At 50.2% G+C, this 17,423-nt stretch overlaps 1 protein-coding gene across 5 annotated transcripts in view; it reads right to left on the bottom strand.

The window, feature by feature from the left end:
* Positions 1 to 11,717: 11,717 nt before the first annotated feature.
* LOC125449882 (probable G-protein coupled receptor 139) overlaps positions 11,718 to 17,423 on the bottom strand; it is a 77,467-nt gene continuing 71,761 nt past the window's right edge. For 2 of the 5 annotated variants that reach the window (XM_059649552.1, XM_059649553.1), the window contains 2 exons: positions 12,999 to 13,175; positions 11,718 to 12,830 (listed from right to left, as the gene is read on the bottom strand). In XM_059649552.1, the coding sequence (XP_059505535.1) occupies positions 11,924 to 12,754 (831 nt within the window). In that variant the 5' untranslated portion in view covers positions 12,755 to 12,830; positions 12,999 to 13,175 and the 3' untranslated portion in view covers positions 11,718 to 11,923. The remainder of the gene's footprint in view (positions 12,831 to 12,998; positions 13,176 to 17,423) is intronic. The other 3 variants (XM_059649554.1, XM_059649555.1, XM_059649556.1) reach the window with 2 other exon arrangements.

The raw sequence follows: 17,423 nt of genomic DNA, 5'->3' as shown, positions 1-17,423 counted from the left end.
TCCCGGTCATCCTGCCTGTTGAAATACCCACAGGTTCACTCTGAAGAGAGACTCTTTTATTGTGCAGTTCGTGGGAAGTGCTATGAAAGCTCAAGGGAACTCATGTACCATCAACATGTTCACACTGAAGGGAGACCATTCATGTGTTCTCTCTGTAGGGCTGGGTTCAGGGCATCATCAACCCTCACTGTGCACCAGCAAATACACACTGGGGAGAGGTCATTCACCTACTCTGTGTATGGGAAACAATTCACTCAGTCATTTCGCTTGAAGAAACACCAGTGGCTTCAAACGTAACTGCAGTAATTGGGTTTTTCTTTTATTTGTTCGTGTGATCATGGCATCAGAAGCTTGGCAAGCTTTTATCATCAGTTCTAACTGCCCAGAGGATGGTTCAGAATCAAACTAATTATTATAGCTTGGAGTCACATAGAGGTCAGAATAACAATGGTTCCCAGGCCCAATGGCACTGAGTTGATTTTCTGGTCTCTTGTCCTGTTTCTGAAGCAATAGTCAATAAATTGGTGCAGTTGATTTAAAAGTGAAAGACCAAAATGGGCTTTATTTTGATTCAGCATGCCCTGCTGTTTTCCCGGTTGTTATTGCCAGTCTCATGGCCCTCACACCATCACCTGTTCAGGAGGGTGTTACAGGAAAGGGGGAATGGTTAACTGCATCTGGTGACTCAAAGTGTCAATTGTCCCAAAAGGGTAACTCTGATTTCTTTCAGAGATGCTGTGGGCCTGCTTAATTTTTACAGCAATTTCTGTTTTTGTTTCTGATTTCCCTGCATTTGCAGTTTTTTAAAAATGTTTTTCAATATTCAACTTGTCTGTTTCAGAGAAGCCTCATTGATAGGTTTGGTGGGTTTTGGAAATTGAAAGTTAGGCCACAGATCAGGCAATGGTCTCATTGAATGAAGATCAGGCTTGAGGGGTTGAATTGTCTCCTCCTGTTCCTATAAAAGTATTCCATCTGCAGCTTGTGGCATTATTTCCCCTCACAACTCACCTCACATCCTTGACTCTTACACTATATGCTATTACTGGCTGACCAAATCTCCTGTGTTTGAACTAATTCTGTTATTATTCAGCGTTCCATCTTCGCCTGCCCGAGTGTGACTCTCGTCAGAGAATGTTGTCTCTTCTGCAGAAATTCACCAAAGATCCTCAGGCAGCACATTCCAAACCCATGACCACTTCCATCTGGAAGAACAAGGGCAGCTGATATATGGGAAGATCACCACATCCACGTTCCATTCCAAGTCACTCACCTTCCTGACTAGGAAATATATCACTGTTCCTTCAATGTCACTGGGTTAAACCCCTGGAATTCCCTCCCTAATAGCATTGCGGGTCACCACACAGCAGGAGGACTGCAGCAGTTCAAGAAGGCAGCTCACCACCACCTTCCCAAGAGCAACTTAGGATGGGCGAGAAATGCCGGCCCAGCCAGGGATGCCCACATCCCACACATTAATAACAAAAATATTGTGTGAACAGTCACAACAGGAGGATTCTGGAGTTTCATTCCCCGGAACAAAAACAAAGTTGCTGGAAAAGCTCAGCAGGTCTGGAAACATCTGTGATCCTTCATCACTCCCTTGGGATCTACCAAACCTGTTTATTATTTCCACTTCCTCTTTCATTCTGACTCTTTAATTTCTCAATTTCAGTCCACTCGCCTTTTGAGCTCTTCAACAACACCATTTGGGAAAATGAGAGAAAGCTGGAATTAACACAGGGAACTGGGAATTGGGCGGAAGTACGAGGAGAGGCTAAATCAAAGAAAGCTCCCATTCCAACAACAGAGCTTCTCAAAACACAAAGGCAGCATGAAAGCTTGAGCTGAATGAACATGGTGAGGTGTGGGCTGTCATGAGGAAAATGTGACCATCATCACAAATGGTTAAGATCACAGGATCCCAACAGTGCAGAAAGAGGTCATTCAGTGTATCTAGTCTGCACTAGCTCTCTATCCCGCCCTACTCCCATAAACCCCACATTTACCGCAGCTAACCCAACCACGTAAGCTGCACACTCGCGGACAATTTAGTGCGGCCAATCCACCTAACTTGCATTTTTCAACTGTGGGATGATCACAGTTTAGCTCTAAAGAAGCAAGATTGTGGATTAAATCTCAAAAACAACTCAACTCTGAAACAATTTCATGGTTTTTATTTCCAAAATTAAAATCTGGGGAAAGCTGCAGCCACAGTGATTTCAGTTTCTCTCTGGAGGAAGAGAATTTAAAACTCTGACCCGGGGGCGCTGTGAGCTGACAGAGGCCTGGGTCCAGAAATGTAACAGATTCTGTGCAAGGTGGGGGTGAGACAAGGGCAAAAGGCACATGTCACGGGGGGAAGGCAGGAGAGATTAAATTGCAGAAATGTTATTCGTCCCTCAAGGCTGCAGGGAATGGAGTTAGGGCTGGAAAAGAAACAAATAAACAAAAGATGCGCCTGGAGCCAGGTGTGCAGTGGACCCAGACACAAATTGAAACAAGAAATGTAAACAAATTGGGGCAGAGTTCACAGTCTGAAATTGTTCATCTCAATGATGAGGCCAGAAAGCTGTAAAGCCTGGCTTGTTCTATTCCAGCCAACACACACATGATGGGCCAAGGGTGAATGCTGCTGGCCAGCCAACAATACACACATCACACAAATGAATTAAAAAATGGTCTTGCTCTGCGCTGTAATTTTCTGTTACTTTTGTTCTGACATTTGCAGTTTGTTTCTGATGATGGCTATAACCCTAAACTTGAACTGGAGTTTAGTATCTGAGAGAAATGTAAAATAAGTCAGCTTTGCCTCAAACACATTACTGTAGATTGTTGTATTTGTCCTGAGGGTTGAACAGCACCTGGAGCTCAGAAAGGACAATCTCAGGGTGGGGAGTAGGGGGAATCGTGCTCAGCAACATACCTTCAGTCGGGGCAAATCCTTCAGGGTCACACTGAGGGGGTCAGATGGCACTTTACTCTTTCACGTCTCTCTTCATTGACAGCCAAGCCACAGTGTGGGTTAATCCTAATGCGTGTAAGAAATGTGTCCCAGCTACTGTCTTCCATGGCTCACAGCTCCTTGACACGGAACAGAATCTCGTTTCCAACTGGGTTTAGTGTCAGAGGAAGTACAAAGGCGAATGCTGGAAACGTGCTTCAAATCAGATATTCGTGTAAATCAATGATCTGTTCCTGACTGGAAGTGAACCATCAGGCTCAGGTTTAGGTTTCTTCTACATTGGTAAAGATAAAACAGTATTTCGCAGCCGTGCAACACTGAGGCCCAGAGCAGTGGGAGCAGGGGTATGAACATCCTGTCCCTGTCTCTGCTGTAACCACACAGAATGCGCCAGGGTGAAGCGAGAGAAGGGTCTGGGTTAGAAATTATATTTCACCAACAGTGATGACACAGGGAGTGTTGACGAAATGTTAGTTTTCATTTTCAATATCGGCACGTAACATGGACGTATTGGTCAGGAAAGGATGAAGAGGGGTTATTGCTGGCAATGGGAAGATGTTTTTCTGAAGGAGTCTCGTCTGAGACTTTATCACTTTTTTATGCTGTCTCCAGGACATGTCTTTTATTCCCACTTTGATATCATTTTCCAACTTGACTACCTTCCGTTCACTTGTCTGATCCAGAGGTAACTGTCAAAAACCAATGTTTCACTTTGTAGGCAGCTTCATATGACAACATTTCTTTTTAATTTCAAAAGCCTTCCATCAGGTTTAATACAATCAAACACAAAACAGCCCTCTTGATTTGCACCTCAATGACATCCCCGTACTCCCTACACCACTGATGCACAGTGGCAGCAGTCACTGCACTAGGATGGACTGCAGTGGCTCAGCAGTGCTCCTCCAGCAGCACCTTCTGAATCTGCAGTCTTTACCATCCAGAGATATTGAATTAGACCTTTAGTCCTCCGAAAGCTTTTCCAGTCAGAGTATTTAAAAGGTCTCTTGCCAGTGTGAACCCACTGGAGAGGCACAACAACATAAGAACAGAAGAACTAGGAACAGGAGTAGGCCATCTGGCCCCTTGAGCCTGCCCCGCCATTCAATAATATCATGGGTGATCTTTTGAGACTCAGATTCACTTACCCGCCAACTCACAATAACGCTTCAATCCTTTCCTGTTCAAACATTTATCTGGCCATGCCTTAAAAACACGGTTAGCTAGCTTCAACTGCTTCATTGGGCAGGGAATTCCACAGATTCACAACCCTTTGGTTGAAGAAGTTCCTCCTGACCTCAGTCCTACATCTGCTTCCCTTTATTTTGAGGCGATGCCCTCTAGTCCTAGTCTCACATGCTAGTGGAAACAACCTCCCTGCCTCCACTTTATCTATTCCCATCATTATCTTATATATTTCTATAAGATCTCTCCTCATTCTTCTGAATTCCAATGAGTATAATCCCAGCCTACTTAGTCTCTCCTCATAATCCAACCCTCTCAACTCTGGAAACAACCGAGGGAATCTCCTCGCCACCCCCTCCAGCGCTAGTATATCCCTTCTCAAGTAAGGAGACCAAAACTGCACACAGTACTCCAGGTGTGGCCTCACCAGGACCCTGTACAGCTGCAGCATCGCCTCCCTGTTTTTAAACACCATCCCTCTAGCAATGGCAGACAAAATTCCCTTTGCCTTTTTAATTACCTGCTGCGCCTGCAATCCCACCTTCAGCGATTCATGCACAAGGACACCCAAGAGCCCCTGTGCAGCAGCATGCTGCAAATTTTACCATTTAAAACATAGCCCATTTTGCTGTTATTCCTAACAAAATGGATGACCTCACATTTATCAACATCGTACTCCATCTGCCAGACCTTTGCCCGCTCACTTAGACTATCAGTATTCGTCTGCAGACATTTTGTGTCTTCTGCATACTTTGTTCTACCACTCACCTGAGTGTCATCCACAAATTTTGACCCACCACACTTAGTCTCCAATTCCAATCATCTTTGTAAATTGTAAACAATTGCTGCCCCAGCACTTATCCCTGAGGCACACCACTAGCCACTGACTGCCAACCAGAAAAACACCCATTTACCCCTTCTCTTTGCTTTCTACTGGTCAACCAATCTTCTATCCATGCCGATACATTACCTGTAATACCATTCAACTTTATCTTACACAGCAGCCTTTGGTGTAGCACCTTGTCAAATACCTTCTGGAAATCCAGATACACCACATCCACAGGTTCCCCAATGTACACCATGCATGTAATGCCCACCAGTTTAGTTAAACATGACCTATTCTTCATCAACCCATGCTGGGTGTTCCCAATGGGACAATTCATATCCAGATGTCTTGCTTTTTTTTTCTTTAATGATAGATTCAAGCATTTTCCCCACTACCGAAGTTAAGCTAACTGGCCTAAAGTTACCTGTTTTTGTCTACTTCCTTTTGAAAACAGTGGCGTCACATTGGCTGTTTTCCAATCTGCGGGAACCACCCCAGAGTCCAGTGAATTTTGTGAAATAATTACTAGTGCATTTGCTATGTCCCCCATTCCCTCTTTTAGTAACCTGGGATGCATTTCATCAGGGCCTGGAGACTTGTTTGCCTTTAGCCCCCATTACCTTGCCCAGCTCTGCCTCATTAGAGATAATGATAGTTTCTAGGTCCTCGCCTGCTATAACCTTCTTGCTGTTAGTTGTCTGCATGTTATTTGTGTCGTTCACTGTGAAGACCAACATGAAATAACTGTTTAATGCCTCGGCTATTTCCTCATTCCCAGTTATTAAATTGGCCATCTCATCTTTTATAGGATGAATGTTTACCTTTGCCACTCTTTTTACGATTTACATATTTATAGAAACTTTTGCTTCCTGTTTTTGTATTCCGAGTTAGTTTACATGACACTGGGTGACTGAGCAAATCCCTTCCCACACATTTAGCAGGTGAATGGTCTCTCCCTGGAGTGACTACGATGGTGAGCTTCCAGCTGGCCTTGCCCTTCGCACTGTCCACACATTTCCACCATTATTCAATGATGCTGATCTCCTGGCATCTCTCCAGATTGGATGATCTGCTGAACTCTTGTCCATAAACACAATGTGTGGACAGTTTCTATGCTCTGTGGATTTTTTTTTTATTTTCAGAATGTTAACTGGATGATGTTAAATAATTTCTGCAGGTAGTTCACTGGAACATTCAGAATCAGGTGTGTCAGTATGTGGGTGTTGGTGCTTTCTCACTCACACTGATGTTTGAAATCTTTTCCCAGAGACATACCAGATAAATATATTCCTTTCTGGTCCTGATGAATTGAATAACTCGGTTCAATCTTAACATAGTGTTTGATTTGATTGTTCCATCTTCAATGTCTTTCTTTCTATTACTCTGTGAAATAGTGGTTGGTCAGTGAGGAGGGAGGGGTGGGTAGGTGGGAGGGAAGACAGACAGATCAAGGAGTCAGGGATGAAGCTAGTCGAGGTGGGACAGGGACAGGGACGGACAGGAAGGAAGCAAAGGACAGTGACAGGCAGCAAGGGACAGGGGCAGGGATGGAGGGAGTAAGCGGGAGTGAGATAAAATCTTCAAACAAACAAATTCATATTTCTGAGATAGATAGTAGGAACTGCCAATGTCGGAGAATCTGAGATAACACGGTGTTCTTGAGAAATCTTAAGGGTCTCCACTCAAAACGTCAGCTTTCCTGCTCCTCTGATGTTGCTTGGCCTGCTGTGTTCATTCAACTCCACACCGTGTTATCTCATATTTCTGAGAGACAATTTTCCTTTACTATACCCACCCCAAAACTATTGACTGACATTAAAAGATGTGAAAATCAGTACCAAAAGCAAAACCAACATTCCTGAACAATCAGGTTGTTGTTCCCAGTGTCTATGAGGCATTGTATACCCTGATGTACCAACTTGTGATGGGAAGTACCCAGCCCACTGGTGGACTCTACTAGCTCCCCGTCCACAGAGAGGTCACAAAAGACAGATGGTACCCTTTGGGTTTAGTAGGAACTGCAGATGCTGGAGTCTGAAATAACAAGGTGTGCGATAACAGAGTGTGGGATAACAAGTTGTGGGATAACAGGGTGTGGGGTAACAAGGTGTGGGATAACAAATTGTGGGATAACAAGGTGCGGGATAACAAGTTGTGGAGCTGGATGAATACAGCATCGGAAGAGCAGGAAAGCTGGTATTCCGGGTCTGGACCCTTCATCAGAAATGAGGCAGGGGAAAGGTGGTGATAGAAGGTGGACAGTGGTGCAAGTAGATGGAGAGAAGGTGGACAGGTCATGGAGGCGGGGATGGAGCCAGTGAAGGTAAATGTAGCTCGGAAGTGGGGATGGGGGTTTGGTCAGTGAAGAGGGAGGGGCAGGTAAGTGGGAGGGAAGATGGACAGGGCAAGGAGGCAAGGATGAAGCTAGTAGAGGTGGGACAGGGACAGGGATGGACTGGAAGGGAGTGAGGGACAGTGACAGGGAGCAAGGTACAGGGACAGGCAGGGAGGGATAGGAACAGGGAGGGGGACAGGAAGGGAGCAAGGGACAGAGAGCGGGAGAGGGACAGGGAGGGAGGGACAGGCAGAGTGTGAGGGACAGGGAGTGAGGGACTGTGAGGGAGAGAGGGACACGGACAAGGACAGGCAGCGAGGGATAGGAACAGGGAGGGCGACAGGAAGGGAACAAGGGACAGAGGGCGGGAGAGGGACAGGGAGGAAGTGAGGGAATAACAAAGAGGGAACGAGGGAGAGAGAGCAAGGGAGCGACAGAGAGGGAGCGAGGGAACAAGGGGCGGGTAGGGACGGACAGATGGGAGGCAGTGGGGATGGGATAGGGAGGGAGGGAGGGATGCCACGAGGGACAGGGAGGGAGGGCTAGGGAGGGGTGAGGGAAGGATGGGGAACGAGGGAACAAGGGTCAAGGAGAGAGCGAGGGATGGGGAGGGAGCAAGGGATGTAGATGGAGTGAGAGAGCAAGTGAGGGATGGGGTGGCAGCGAGGCAGTAGGGCCACAAGAGAGCCACTGGGAGGGACCGATGGAGCAAGAGATGGGGAAGGAGTGAGCGAAGGAGCGTGGGATGGGGAGGGAGCTAGTGAACGAGTGTGGGATATGGACGGAGCAAGGGACAGGCGTGAACAAAGGAGGGAGCGACAGGAAGGGAGGGACAGGAAGGGAGCAAGGCAGCAAGGCCCGGGTAGGGAGGGATGGATGGATGGGGAGGCAGAGGGCGAGGGATGAGGAGAGAGGGAGGGAGGCCAAAAGGGATGGGGAGGGAAGGACAGGACCAAGGGACGGGAGGGGAATCGAGGGATGGGAGAGACGGATGGGGAGGGTGCGAGGGAGCGAGGTACGGGGAAAGAATGGAGTGAGGGAGCGATGGTGAGGGAGCACAGGACAGGGAGGGAGTGACTTGAAGTGAGGGAGCAAGGGACTGGGAGAGACTGAGGGCGTTGCATGGATGAGGGAGCCAGGGATGGGGAGGGAGCGAGGGAGCAAGGGACAGAGCCAGGAACAGGGAGGGAGGGAGCGAGGGACAGGGATGGATGGAGCAATGGACAGAGAGGGACGGGAATGGGAGAGACAGGGACCGAGAGCGAGAAGCGAGGGACAGGGAGTGAGGGATGGGGAGGGAGAGAGCCAGGGAGTGAGCAACGGGGAAGGAAGTAGGGAGCGAGGATTGAGGGAGAGAGGGACTGAAGGAGCGATGGAAAGGTGTGAAAAGAGCGAGAAAGGGATGGGGAGGCAGAAGAGGAGGTGAGGAAGTGAGCGAGGGACAGGGAGTGAGGGAGGGAGCGACTGAGTGAGGGACGGGGAGGGTGCAAGGGATGGAGAGGGAGGAGCAAGGATGGAGCGAGTGTATGAGGAACGGTTAGGGAGAGAGGGAGGGAACGAGAGACAGGGTGGTTGGTAGTGAGGGATGGGGAGGGAGCAAGGAATGGGGATGGAGAGAGGGACGGTGAGGGAAGAGGGATGGGGATGGAGCAAAGGACAGAAAGGGAGGGAGGGAGCAGCAGGGAGAGGAGCTAGGGAGTGAGGGATGGGGAGGGAGGGAGCAAGGGAGCAATGGACATGGAGGGATGGAGTGAGGGACAAGGAGGGAAGGAATCAGGGAGCGAAGGAGGGACGGGGTGGGAGCGAGGGATGGAGAGGGACGGAGTTAGCAATGGACCAGAGGGGAGCAACAGAGCGATGGACACAGCGAGGGAGCGAGGAACGGAGCAAGAGAGTGAGGAACAGAGCAATGGAGTGAGGGAGGGTGAGGGATTGAAGGACCGAGGAACAGGGAAGGAGGGAGAGAGTGAGGGACAGGGAATCCAAGGGTAATGGGGATGGAGTGAGGGACGGGGAGGGTCCGAGCGAGGGAGCAAAGGATGGGGAGGGAGCAAGGGACGGGGTGAGAATGTGGGACAGGGAGGGAGCGAGGGATGGGGGAGCAAGGGACGGCGCGGGAGCGAGAGACTGGAATGGGTCAAGGCAGCAAGGGATGGGAAGGTAGCAGGGAAGAATGGGGAGGGTCGAGGGGTGGGAAGAGAGCGAGTGAGCGAGGGACGGCGCAAGGGAGTCAGGCACGGAGTGAGAGAGCGAGGGACAATGAGAGTGAGTGAGGGAGTGAGGAACAGGGAGGGAGCGAGTGACCATGAGGGAGTGAGGGATGGGGTGGGAGAGAGGGCTGGCGCGGGAGCGAGGGAGTTAGGGACAGCGATGGATCGAGAGGCTGGGACACATTGAGGCAGGGAGGGAGGGAAAAATGGGGAGGGAGCAAACGAGTGAGCAAGGGATGGGGAGGGAGGACGGGAGTGAAGGATGGAGAGGGAGAAAGGGAGCGAGTGAGCGATGGATGGTTATGAAGAGAGAGGGACGGAATGAGGGACAGAGAGAGAGAGACAGGGAGAGAATAAGGAACAGGGATGGAGAGAGGGATGGGAAGGGAGCAAGCGAGGTAGAGAGGGACCAGGGAGGGAGCAAGGGATCAGGAGGGACAGGGAGAGGGACAGGGAGGGAGGTGGAAGCAGCAAAGGACATGGATGGGTGCAGGGACAGAGCGAGGGACAGAAATGGACAAGGAGGGGGAGGGAAAAGGAAGGAGCAAAGAAAAAAGAGGGAGGGTCAGGGAAAGAGCGAGGTGCAGGGACATAGACTGGGAGGGAGGGAGAGACAGGGAAGGAGCGATTGACTGGGAGTGGGGCATGGAGGGAGCGAGGGACAGGGAGGGAGCAAGTTTGTGAGGGAGCAAGTGAGGGACGGGGAGGGATGTGGGATGGGGAGGGTGCGAGGGACCAGGAGGTTGCGTTGGAGAGCGAGGGACAGGGAAGGAGGGAGTGAAGGAGGCATCACGGGATAGGGAGTGTACGAGGGACCAGAAGGGACTGACGGAGAGGAAGAGAGGGATGGGGAGGGATGGACGGGGAGTAGGGCAGGATGGAGGGAGGGAGCGAAGGACGGCAAGGGATTAAGAGACAGGAAGGGTGCAAGGGATGGGAGGGACTGAGGGATGGAGTGAGGGACAGGGTGGGAGCGAGGGACAGGGATTGTAACAGGGTGGGGTGAGTGAGGGACATGGACTGGGAGGGACAGGGAGTGAGCGAGGTATAGGCAGTGAGTGATGGGGAGGAAGTGAGGGAGTGAGGGACAGGGAGGGAAGTGGAAGGAGCGATGGAGTGACAGGGAGGGAACGACAAGGGGGTGGAGGGACAGAGGGACAGGGATAGGGGGACATGGCCCAGGGAGCCAGATACAGGGGGCCGGGGAGCAGGGGGTTCCAGAGTTAAATGAGGGACTTGAAGGGGGAGAGGAGGACAAGGAAGAGAAAGAGAGAGAGAGAGAGATAGAGACAAGGAAACAGAGGCAGAGAGGTGAGAGTGAGGGGGGTAGGAGTCAGAGACAAAGGGTACAGAGGGCGATTAGATTAGATTAGATTCTCTAAAGTGTGGAAACAGGCCATTCGGCCCAACATTCCACACCGTCCCTTGAAGCATCCCACCCCGACCCATTCCCCGACAACCCACACACCCCTGAACACTATGGGCAACTTAGCATGGCCAATCCACCTAGCCTGCACACCTTAGGGTTTTGGGAGGAAACCGGAGCATCCGGAGGAAACCCACGCAGACACAGGGAGAATGTGCAAACTCCACACAGACAGTCGCCCAAGGCTGGAATCGAACCCGGGTCGCTGGCGCTGTGAGACTGTCGTGCTAACCACTGAGACACCGTGCTGCCAGGATGGGGAAAGAGATGGAGAGGGGCAAGGGGAGGGGGACGGAGAGAGGGAAAGAGTGTGATAGGGGATTAGAGAGAGATGGGGTCAGAGGGAAAAATACAGAGTGGGAGACAGGGTTCACGTAGGCAGACGGTGGGAGAAGGGGGTGTGGACATTCGAGGAGGAGAGAGAGAGACAGGGTGCAGGGAGAGAGGGAGGGAGTGGTTTGTAGAGGGTGGGTGGAAAGAGAGAAGGAAGGGAATGGAGAGATGGGTGGAGAGCGGGAGGTGCGGTACAGAAAAATGTGGGTCAGGGAGGGAGAGACTGAGTGAGGAAGGGCAGGAGAGAGAGAAAGAGACAGGGACATCCCAGAGGTGAACGCAAGGACAGAGTGACTTAAACCCAACTCCTGAGCTCAGTCCCGAAATCCTCCCATTCCCTTGGGGCCGAGCCTGTCTCTCTCCAGCTGAGCTTCTTCAACACAGAGACAAACAACAATATAGTTTGCTGTGCTGCTTGGCACTTTTTAATGAACGTTAATTACATAATGAAGTTATGGATGCAGTCAGTGGAATGGGGCCTTTTCTCTTTGGCCTGTGAGTTGAGAGAAACATTGACATGTTTCCCTGTAACCCCCTGTGGAATAAGGTTGGATAAACCAGCACTACCCTCAGTCTGTTACCATAGCGACAGGCTGCTTCATTGCTGAAACATTGAACTGAAATGAGAAAATCCTGGATGGATTGATTAATGAGTGAATTTGATTGATTGATGAATTTGGGTAAAGGGATATTTCAGCACATTCTTCAGCTGCTGCCTGAGCTTAGTCTGGGTCACGGCATAAATCGCGGTGTTTGTGCAGCAACTGAGGAGCTGCAGCATGAAGCCCAATTCCTGCACTAAGTAATCGAGGGACACAGAGTCATACCCAAAATCCCACATCCGGGACCACAGAGAATACACCATTAACATTGACCATAACAGGATGAAATTGGCCGAGATCACAAACAGTAAAATGATGGATTTTTTTTGATTTCTCATTTCTGTGTCACACTGACCGTCCCCATTGGTGTGAGCCCGGAGTCTCCTGCGGGCTCTGCTGGTCACTAAAATGTGTCTGACGGTGAAAACATTGAGCAGCAGAATCAGGAGAAATGGGAGAGTCGGGGTTAGAATGTGGTGGAGGAACTCGACTGTGACCCAGGCACGAGAGTCATGAACATCGATTGTTCCCTCACAAAACCAGGGGGTGTTCCCCAGCCAATAGTGAGCTGTGAGCATAAAATACCAGAAAATGTTCTTTAAACAGCTCAGCACAGTCACTGTTCCCAGAACCACAGCCGCCGTTTTCTCACTGCAATATTTACTTTTCAGCTTCTGGCAACAAATGGCCACAAATCGATCAAAGGTGAAAGTGACGGTGAACCAGACAGAACAGTCAGTGGCTGCATAAAGCAGGACGGCGTGGATATTACACACGGGGATGTACTGCAGGAAATAAAACTGTTCCTTATAAACAATGGGAATGTGTCTCAGGATCAGGTCGAGGATAATGACCAGTAGATCCGCCACTGCCATGGCCCCCAGGTAACGTCTGACACATGGAGACAACCACAATCTTTATAAAGCAGGACGTAGGTCGTCACCACGTTAACTGTGAGGAAGAAAATAAATAAATTATACATCAGTCTGGAGGCAAAGTTACCAGTTTGATTGAGGCTCCAGTGACATTTTCAAATGTATCGCTGATTTATTGAAAAAAAAGAAGCTGAAATAACCCGTAGTAATATCTCAATTTGTATTATTTTACAAAAAAACTAACATAAAATACAAGAAACTCTCCCTCCTGAAAGACACAAACACACATCCATAAGGACAGATAGCTTCTAGAACATTCCCACAGACTCGATCACTCGAAAGCAGGCACCGGTCATTTCCTTACAGTTCCTGATATCGAGGGTGAAGACGTTGCTGTCCTGAAGGATTCTCTCCCAGTTCCCTGCAGACAAACGGAGGATGGAAATTTCAGTCTTTTCGTCCACATTGTGGTCAATTTTTTTTTGCGAAGAAACATGAACACAGCGAAAATATATTCACCCCATTAACTGCCTGAGGGGAATTTGAAACAGTGTCTCCTTCTCTCTGGAATGGGATCTTTTCCCTTGGGATCTTATCTTTTATTCAATTAACTGGCATCCAAATGTTCACAAATAATGTCGGATACAGAATGTTTCGGGGAATGTCGGTTACAGAATGTTCCGGGGAACGTTGGGTACAGAATGTGAAATAGTCATAAAAGATCCACATCACAAAGGACCTTCTGTCCATCAGTTTTGGTGAGATCCACGCACCCACGTGGTGGGAATCTCTCCCCAAACTCAACACAACTGGCAAACACAAATTAAAGGCATTGCCAGATCAGCTGAAGTGGTCAGTTATCTCACATTCTCAATCCACCTCACAGAACCAGCCCAGACACCACAAACCCAGATGAAATATCTGTTCAGCATGGAGCGCTGTGCAGACCAGGCTAGTGTCCTGCTCAATATAACCCGGCAATCTGTCCAGAGTGGGACACTGTGTAGGCCTCACCAGCCAAATAGATATCAGTCCAGCACGAGGAGCTGTGCAGACCACAGCAGTGCATTAACATATAAATCCGGACCAGGTATCTCTCCAGCACGGGGGGCAGTGAGGTGAACACCACTGAACTGATCTGCAAACCTGGAGCAGTTACCCTCCCAGTGTGTAGATCTGTACAGACCACCCCAGTGCAGTGCCCGGTAACGCTGTGTTAAATCACCTCTCAGCCTGGGAAAACTTGCAGCCCATGCTGGAAGTGACAGGATGTGGGGCTCCCATCCATTTACAGCTCCATATCTCCAATGTGCCATGACAAGGGGTGCCATGGGTGTGAAAATCACTGCCAGAGAGATATGGTGGGGAATCACTTGAAATACGAACAAATGGGATGGGTTGGATAAACAGACAGAGACGGGGAGATTGAGCGATTGTGTCATGGAAGGATGTGTTCACAACATTAGAATGCTGACATGTAGACATACTCCCCAAAACTGAAAACACTGCATCGATCCAACACTGTCGACTGATTCAATCCGGATATCTCAACACTTCCCCTTCACCTACACCATTACTAACAGCAGGGCCATGCACATTCACCTTCATTCCCTCCCTCCCTTTCCCTCATGCCAGGAGGAACAGCCTGGAATAGGACAGAAAGGGCCAAGCAGGGCGGTGGTGTTCCCCACATCAGTTCCCGAACCCACCTTCCCCTGCCGCATGGGGAGGGCCCTGGAATGAGCCGGAGAGAACCAGAACGACCTGTGTGGAGATTCCAAAATAGACACGTCCCACCGACCGAGTAAGGAGTAATGTTCAGTGAAGGGTAATTCTCACTTTAAACCCACTGTCAGTTCCACTCCCACCTGGCACAGCTTAGAAACCACGCCCCTGATGCCATCTCCCTTTTATATCGAGACGGTACAAATGGAATCCCCACGGTCTCGGTGGGCAGGAGGGTGGGCTCACAACACATCGTCTCCACCAGCTCCCAGGAAGGGAGCACGGAGCCTCCCTCCAGCAACTCCTCCTTCAGACAGCTCAGATACTGAAACTAACCTGTAATATTTACTAGTCTCCCAACTTGTCCTGACATCTTCAATAATCAAGCATTGAAAATCTCATAGAGTCACAGTCCCCATGGAACAACTGAAACATTGTCACACTCACTGGAGAGAGCAAATACTGATGTACTCACATGGAGTGACTCAAATAATGAAATGCTGTCCACGGAATAACAGTAATCCCAACACACACCAGATGGAATGAATGCAGTTATTAACGAACCAGAGAAATTCTGATAGGCTCCCCTTATTTGTGTAAGTATCGGTGTATTTGTGTGTGTTTCTGTGTGTCTCTGTGTGGGGCTGGTCTGACAGCCTCTGAGATAATGGGAACTGCAGATGCTGGAGAATCCAAGATAATAAAGTGTGAAGCTGGATGAACACAGCAGGCCAAGCAGCATCTCAGGAGCACAAAAGCTGACGTTTCGGGCCGAGACCCTTCAGCTGAGAGGGGGATGAGGAGAGGGTTCTGTAATAAATAGGGAGAGAGTGGGAGGCGGACCGAAGATGGAGAGAAAAGAAGATAGGTGGAGAGGAGACTATAGGTGGGGAGGTAGGGAGGGGATAGGTCAGTCCAGGGAAGACGGACAGGTCAAGGAGGTGGGATGAGGTTAGTAGGTAGGAGATGGAGGTGCGGCTTGGTGTGTGAGGAAGGGATGGGTGAGAGGAAGAACCGGTTAGGGAGGCAGAGACAGGCTGGGCTGCTTTTGGGATGCAGTGGGGGAAGGGGAAGAGATGGGCTGGCTTTGGGAATGCAGTGTGGGGAGGGGACGAACTGGGCTGGTTTTGGGATGCGGTGGGGGAAGGGGAGATTTTGAAGCTGGTGAAGTCCACATTGATACCATTGGGCTGCAGGGTTCCCAACGGAATATGAGTTGCTGTTCCTGCAACCTTCGCGTGGCATCATTGTGCACTGCAGGAGGCCCATGATGGACATGTCATCTAAAGAATGGGAGGAGGAGTGGAAATGGTTCATGACTGGGAGGTGCAGTTGTTTATTGCGAACCGAGCGGAGGTGTTCAGCAAAGCAGTCCCCAAGCCTCCGCTTGGCTTCCCCAATGTAGAGGAAGCCACACCAGTTACAATGGTTACAGTATACCACATTGGCAGATGTGCAGGTGAACCTCTGCTTAATATGGAAAGTCATCTTGGGGCCTGGGATAGGGGTGAGGGAGGAGGTGTGGGGACAAGTGTAGCACTTCCTGCAGTTGTAGGGAAGGTGCCGGGTGTGGTGGGGATTGGAGGGCAGTGTGGAGTGAACAAGGGAGTCACGGAGAGAGTGGTCCCTCCGGAAATCAGACAAGGGTGGGGATGGAAAAATGCCTTGGGTGGTGGGGTCGGACTGTAGATGGCGGAAGTGACGGAGGATGATGCGTTGTATCTGGAGGTTGGTGGGGTGGTGTGTGAGAACGATGGGAATCCTCGTTGGGTGGGGGCGGGGTGTGAGGGATGTGTTGCGGAAGACGCGGTCAAGGGCGTTTTCGAACACTGTTGGGGGAAGTTGTGGTCCTTGAAGAACTTGGACATCTGGGATGTGCGGGAGTGGAATGCCTCATCGTGGGAGCTGATGCGGTGGAGGCGGAGGAATTGGGAAAAGGGTTTGGAATTTTTGCAGGAGGGTGGGTGGGAGGAGGTGTATTCTAGGTAGCTGTGGGAGTCAATGGGCTTGAAATGGACATCAGTTACAAGCTGAGATGGAGACTGAGAGGTCCAGGAAGGTGAGGATTGTGATGGAGATGGCCCAGGTGAACGAAAGGTTGGGGTGGAAGGTGTAGGTGAAGTGGATGAACTGTTCGAGCTCCTCTGGGGAGCAAGAGGTGGCACCGATGCAGTCATCAATGTAACAGAGGAAGAGGTGGGGTTTGGGGCCTGTGTCGGTGTGGAAGACGGTCTGTTCCATGTAACCTACAAAGGGGCAAGCATAGCTCGGGCCCATGCGGGTGCCCGTGGCCACCCACTTTGTCTGTATGAAGTGGGAGGAATCGAAAGAGAAGTTGTTGAGGGTGAGGACGAGTTCAGCGAGGCAGATGAGGGTGTCGGTGGAGGGGGACTGGTCGAGCCTGCAGGACAGGAAGAAACTGAGGGCCTTGAGGCCATCTGTATGCGGAATACAAGTGTATAGGGACTGGACGTCCATGGTGAAAATGAGGTGTTGGGGGCCAGGGAATTGTAAGTTCTGGAGGAGGTGGAGGGCGTGGGTGGTGTCACGGATGTAGGTAGGGAGCTCCTGGACCAAAATGGAGAAAATGGAGTCCAGATAGGTGGAAATGAGTTCGATGGGGTAGGAACAGGCTGAGACAATGGGTCGACCAGGGCAGGCAGGTTTGTGGATTTTGGGAAGGAGATAGAAATGGCCCATGCGGGGTTGCGGAATAATAAGCTTGGAGGCTGTGGGTGGGAGGTCCCCTGAGGTGATGAGGTCATGAATGGTGTTGGAGATGATGGTTTGGTGCTCATTGGTGGGGTCATGGTGAAGGCGGCGGTCGGAGGAGGTGTTGGACAGCTGGTGTTCGGCCTTGGCAACGTAGAGGTCAGTGCGCCATCCTACCACTGTGCCACCCTTGTCTGCGGGTTTGATGGTGCGGTTGGGGTTGGAGCGGAGG

Source organism: Stegostoma tigrinum, chromosome 11 (genome assembly GCF_030684315.1).
Source record: "Stegostoma tigrinum isolate sSteTig4 chromosome 11, sSteTig4.hap1, whole genome shotgun sequence".
In the NCBI taxonomy this organism is placed as follows: domain Eukaryota; kingdom Metazoa; phylum Chordata; class Chondrichthyes; order Orectolobiformes; family Stegostomatidae; genus Stegostoma; species Stegostoma tigrinum.
This window is presented reverse-complemented; position numbering and strand designations above follow the sequence as displayed.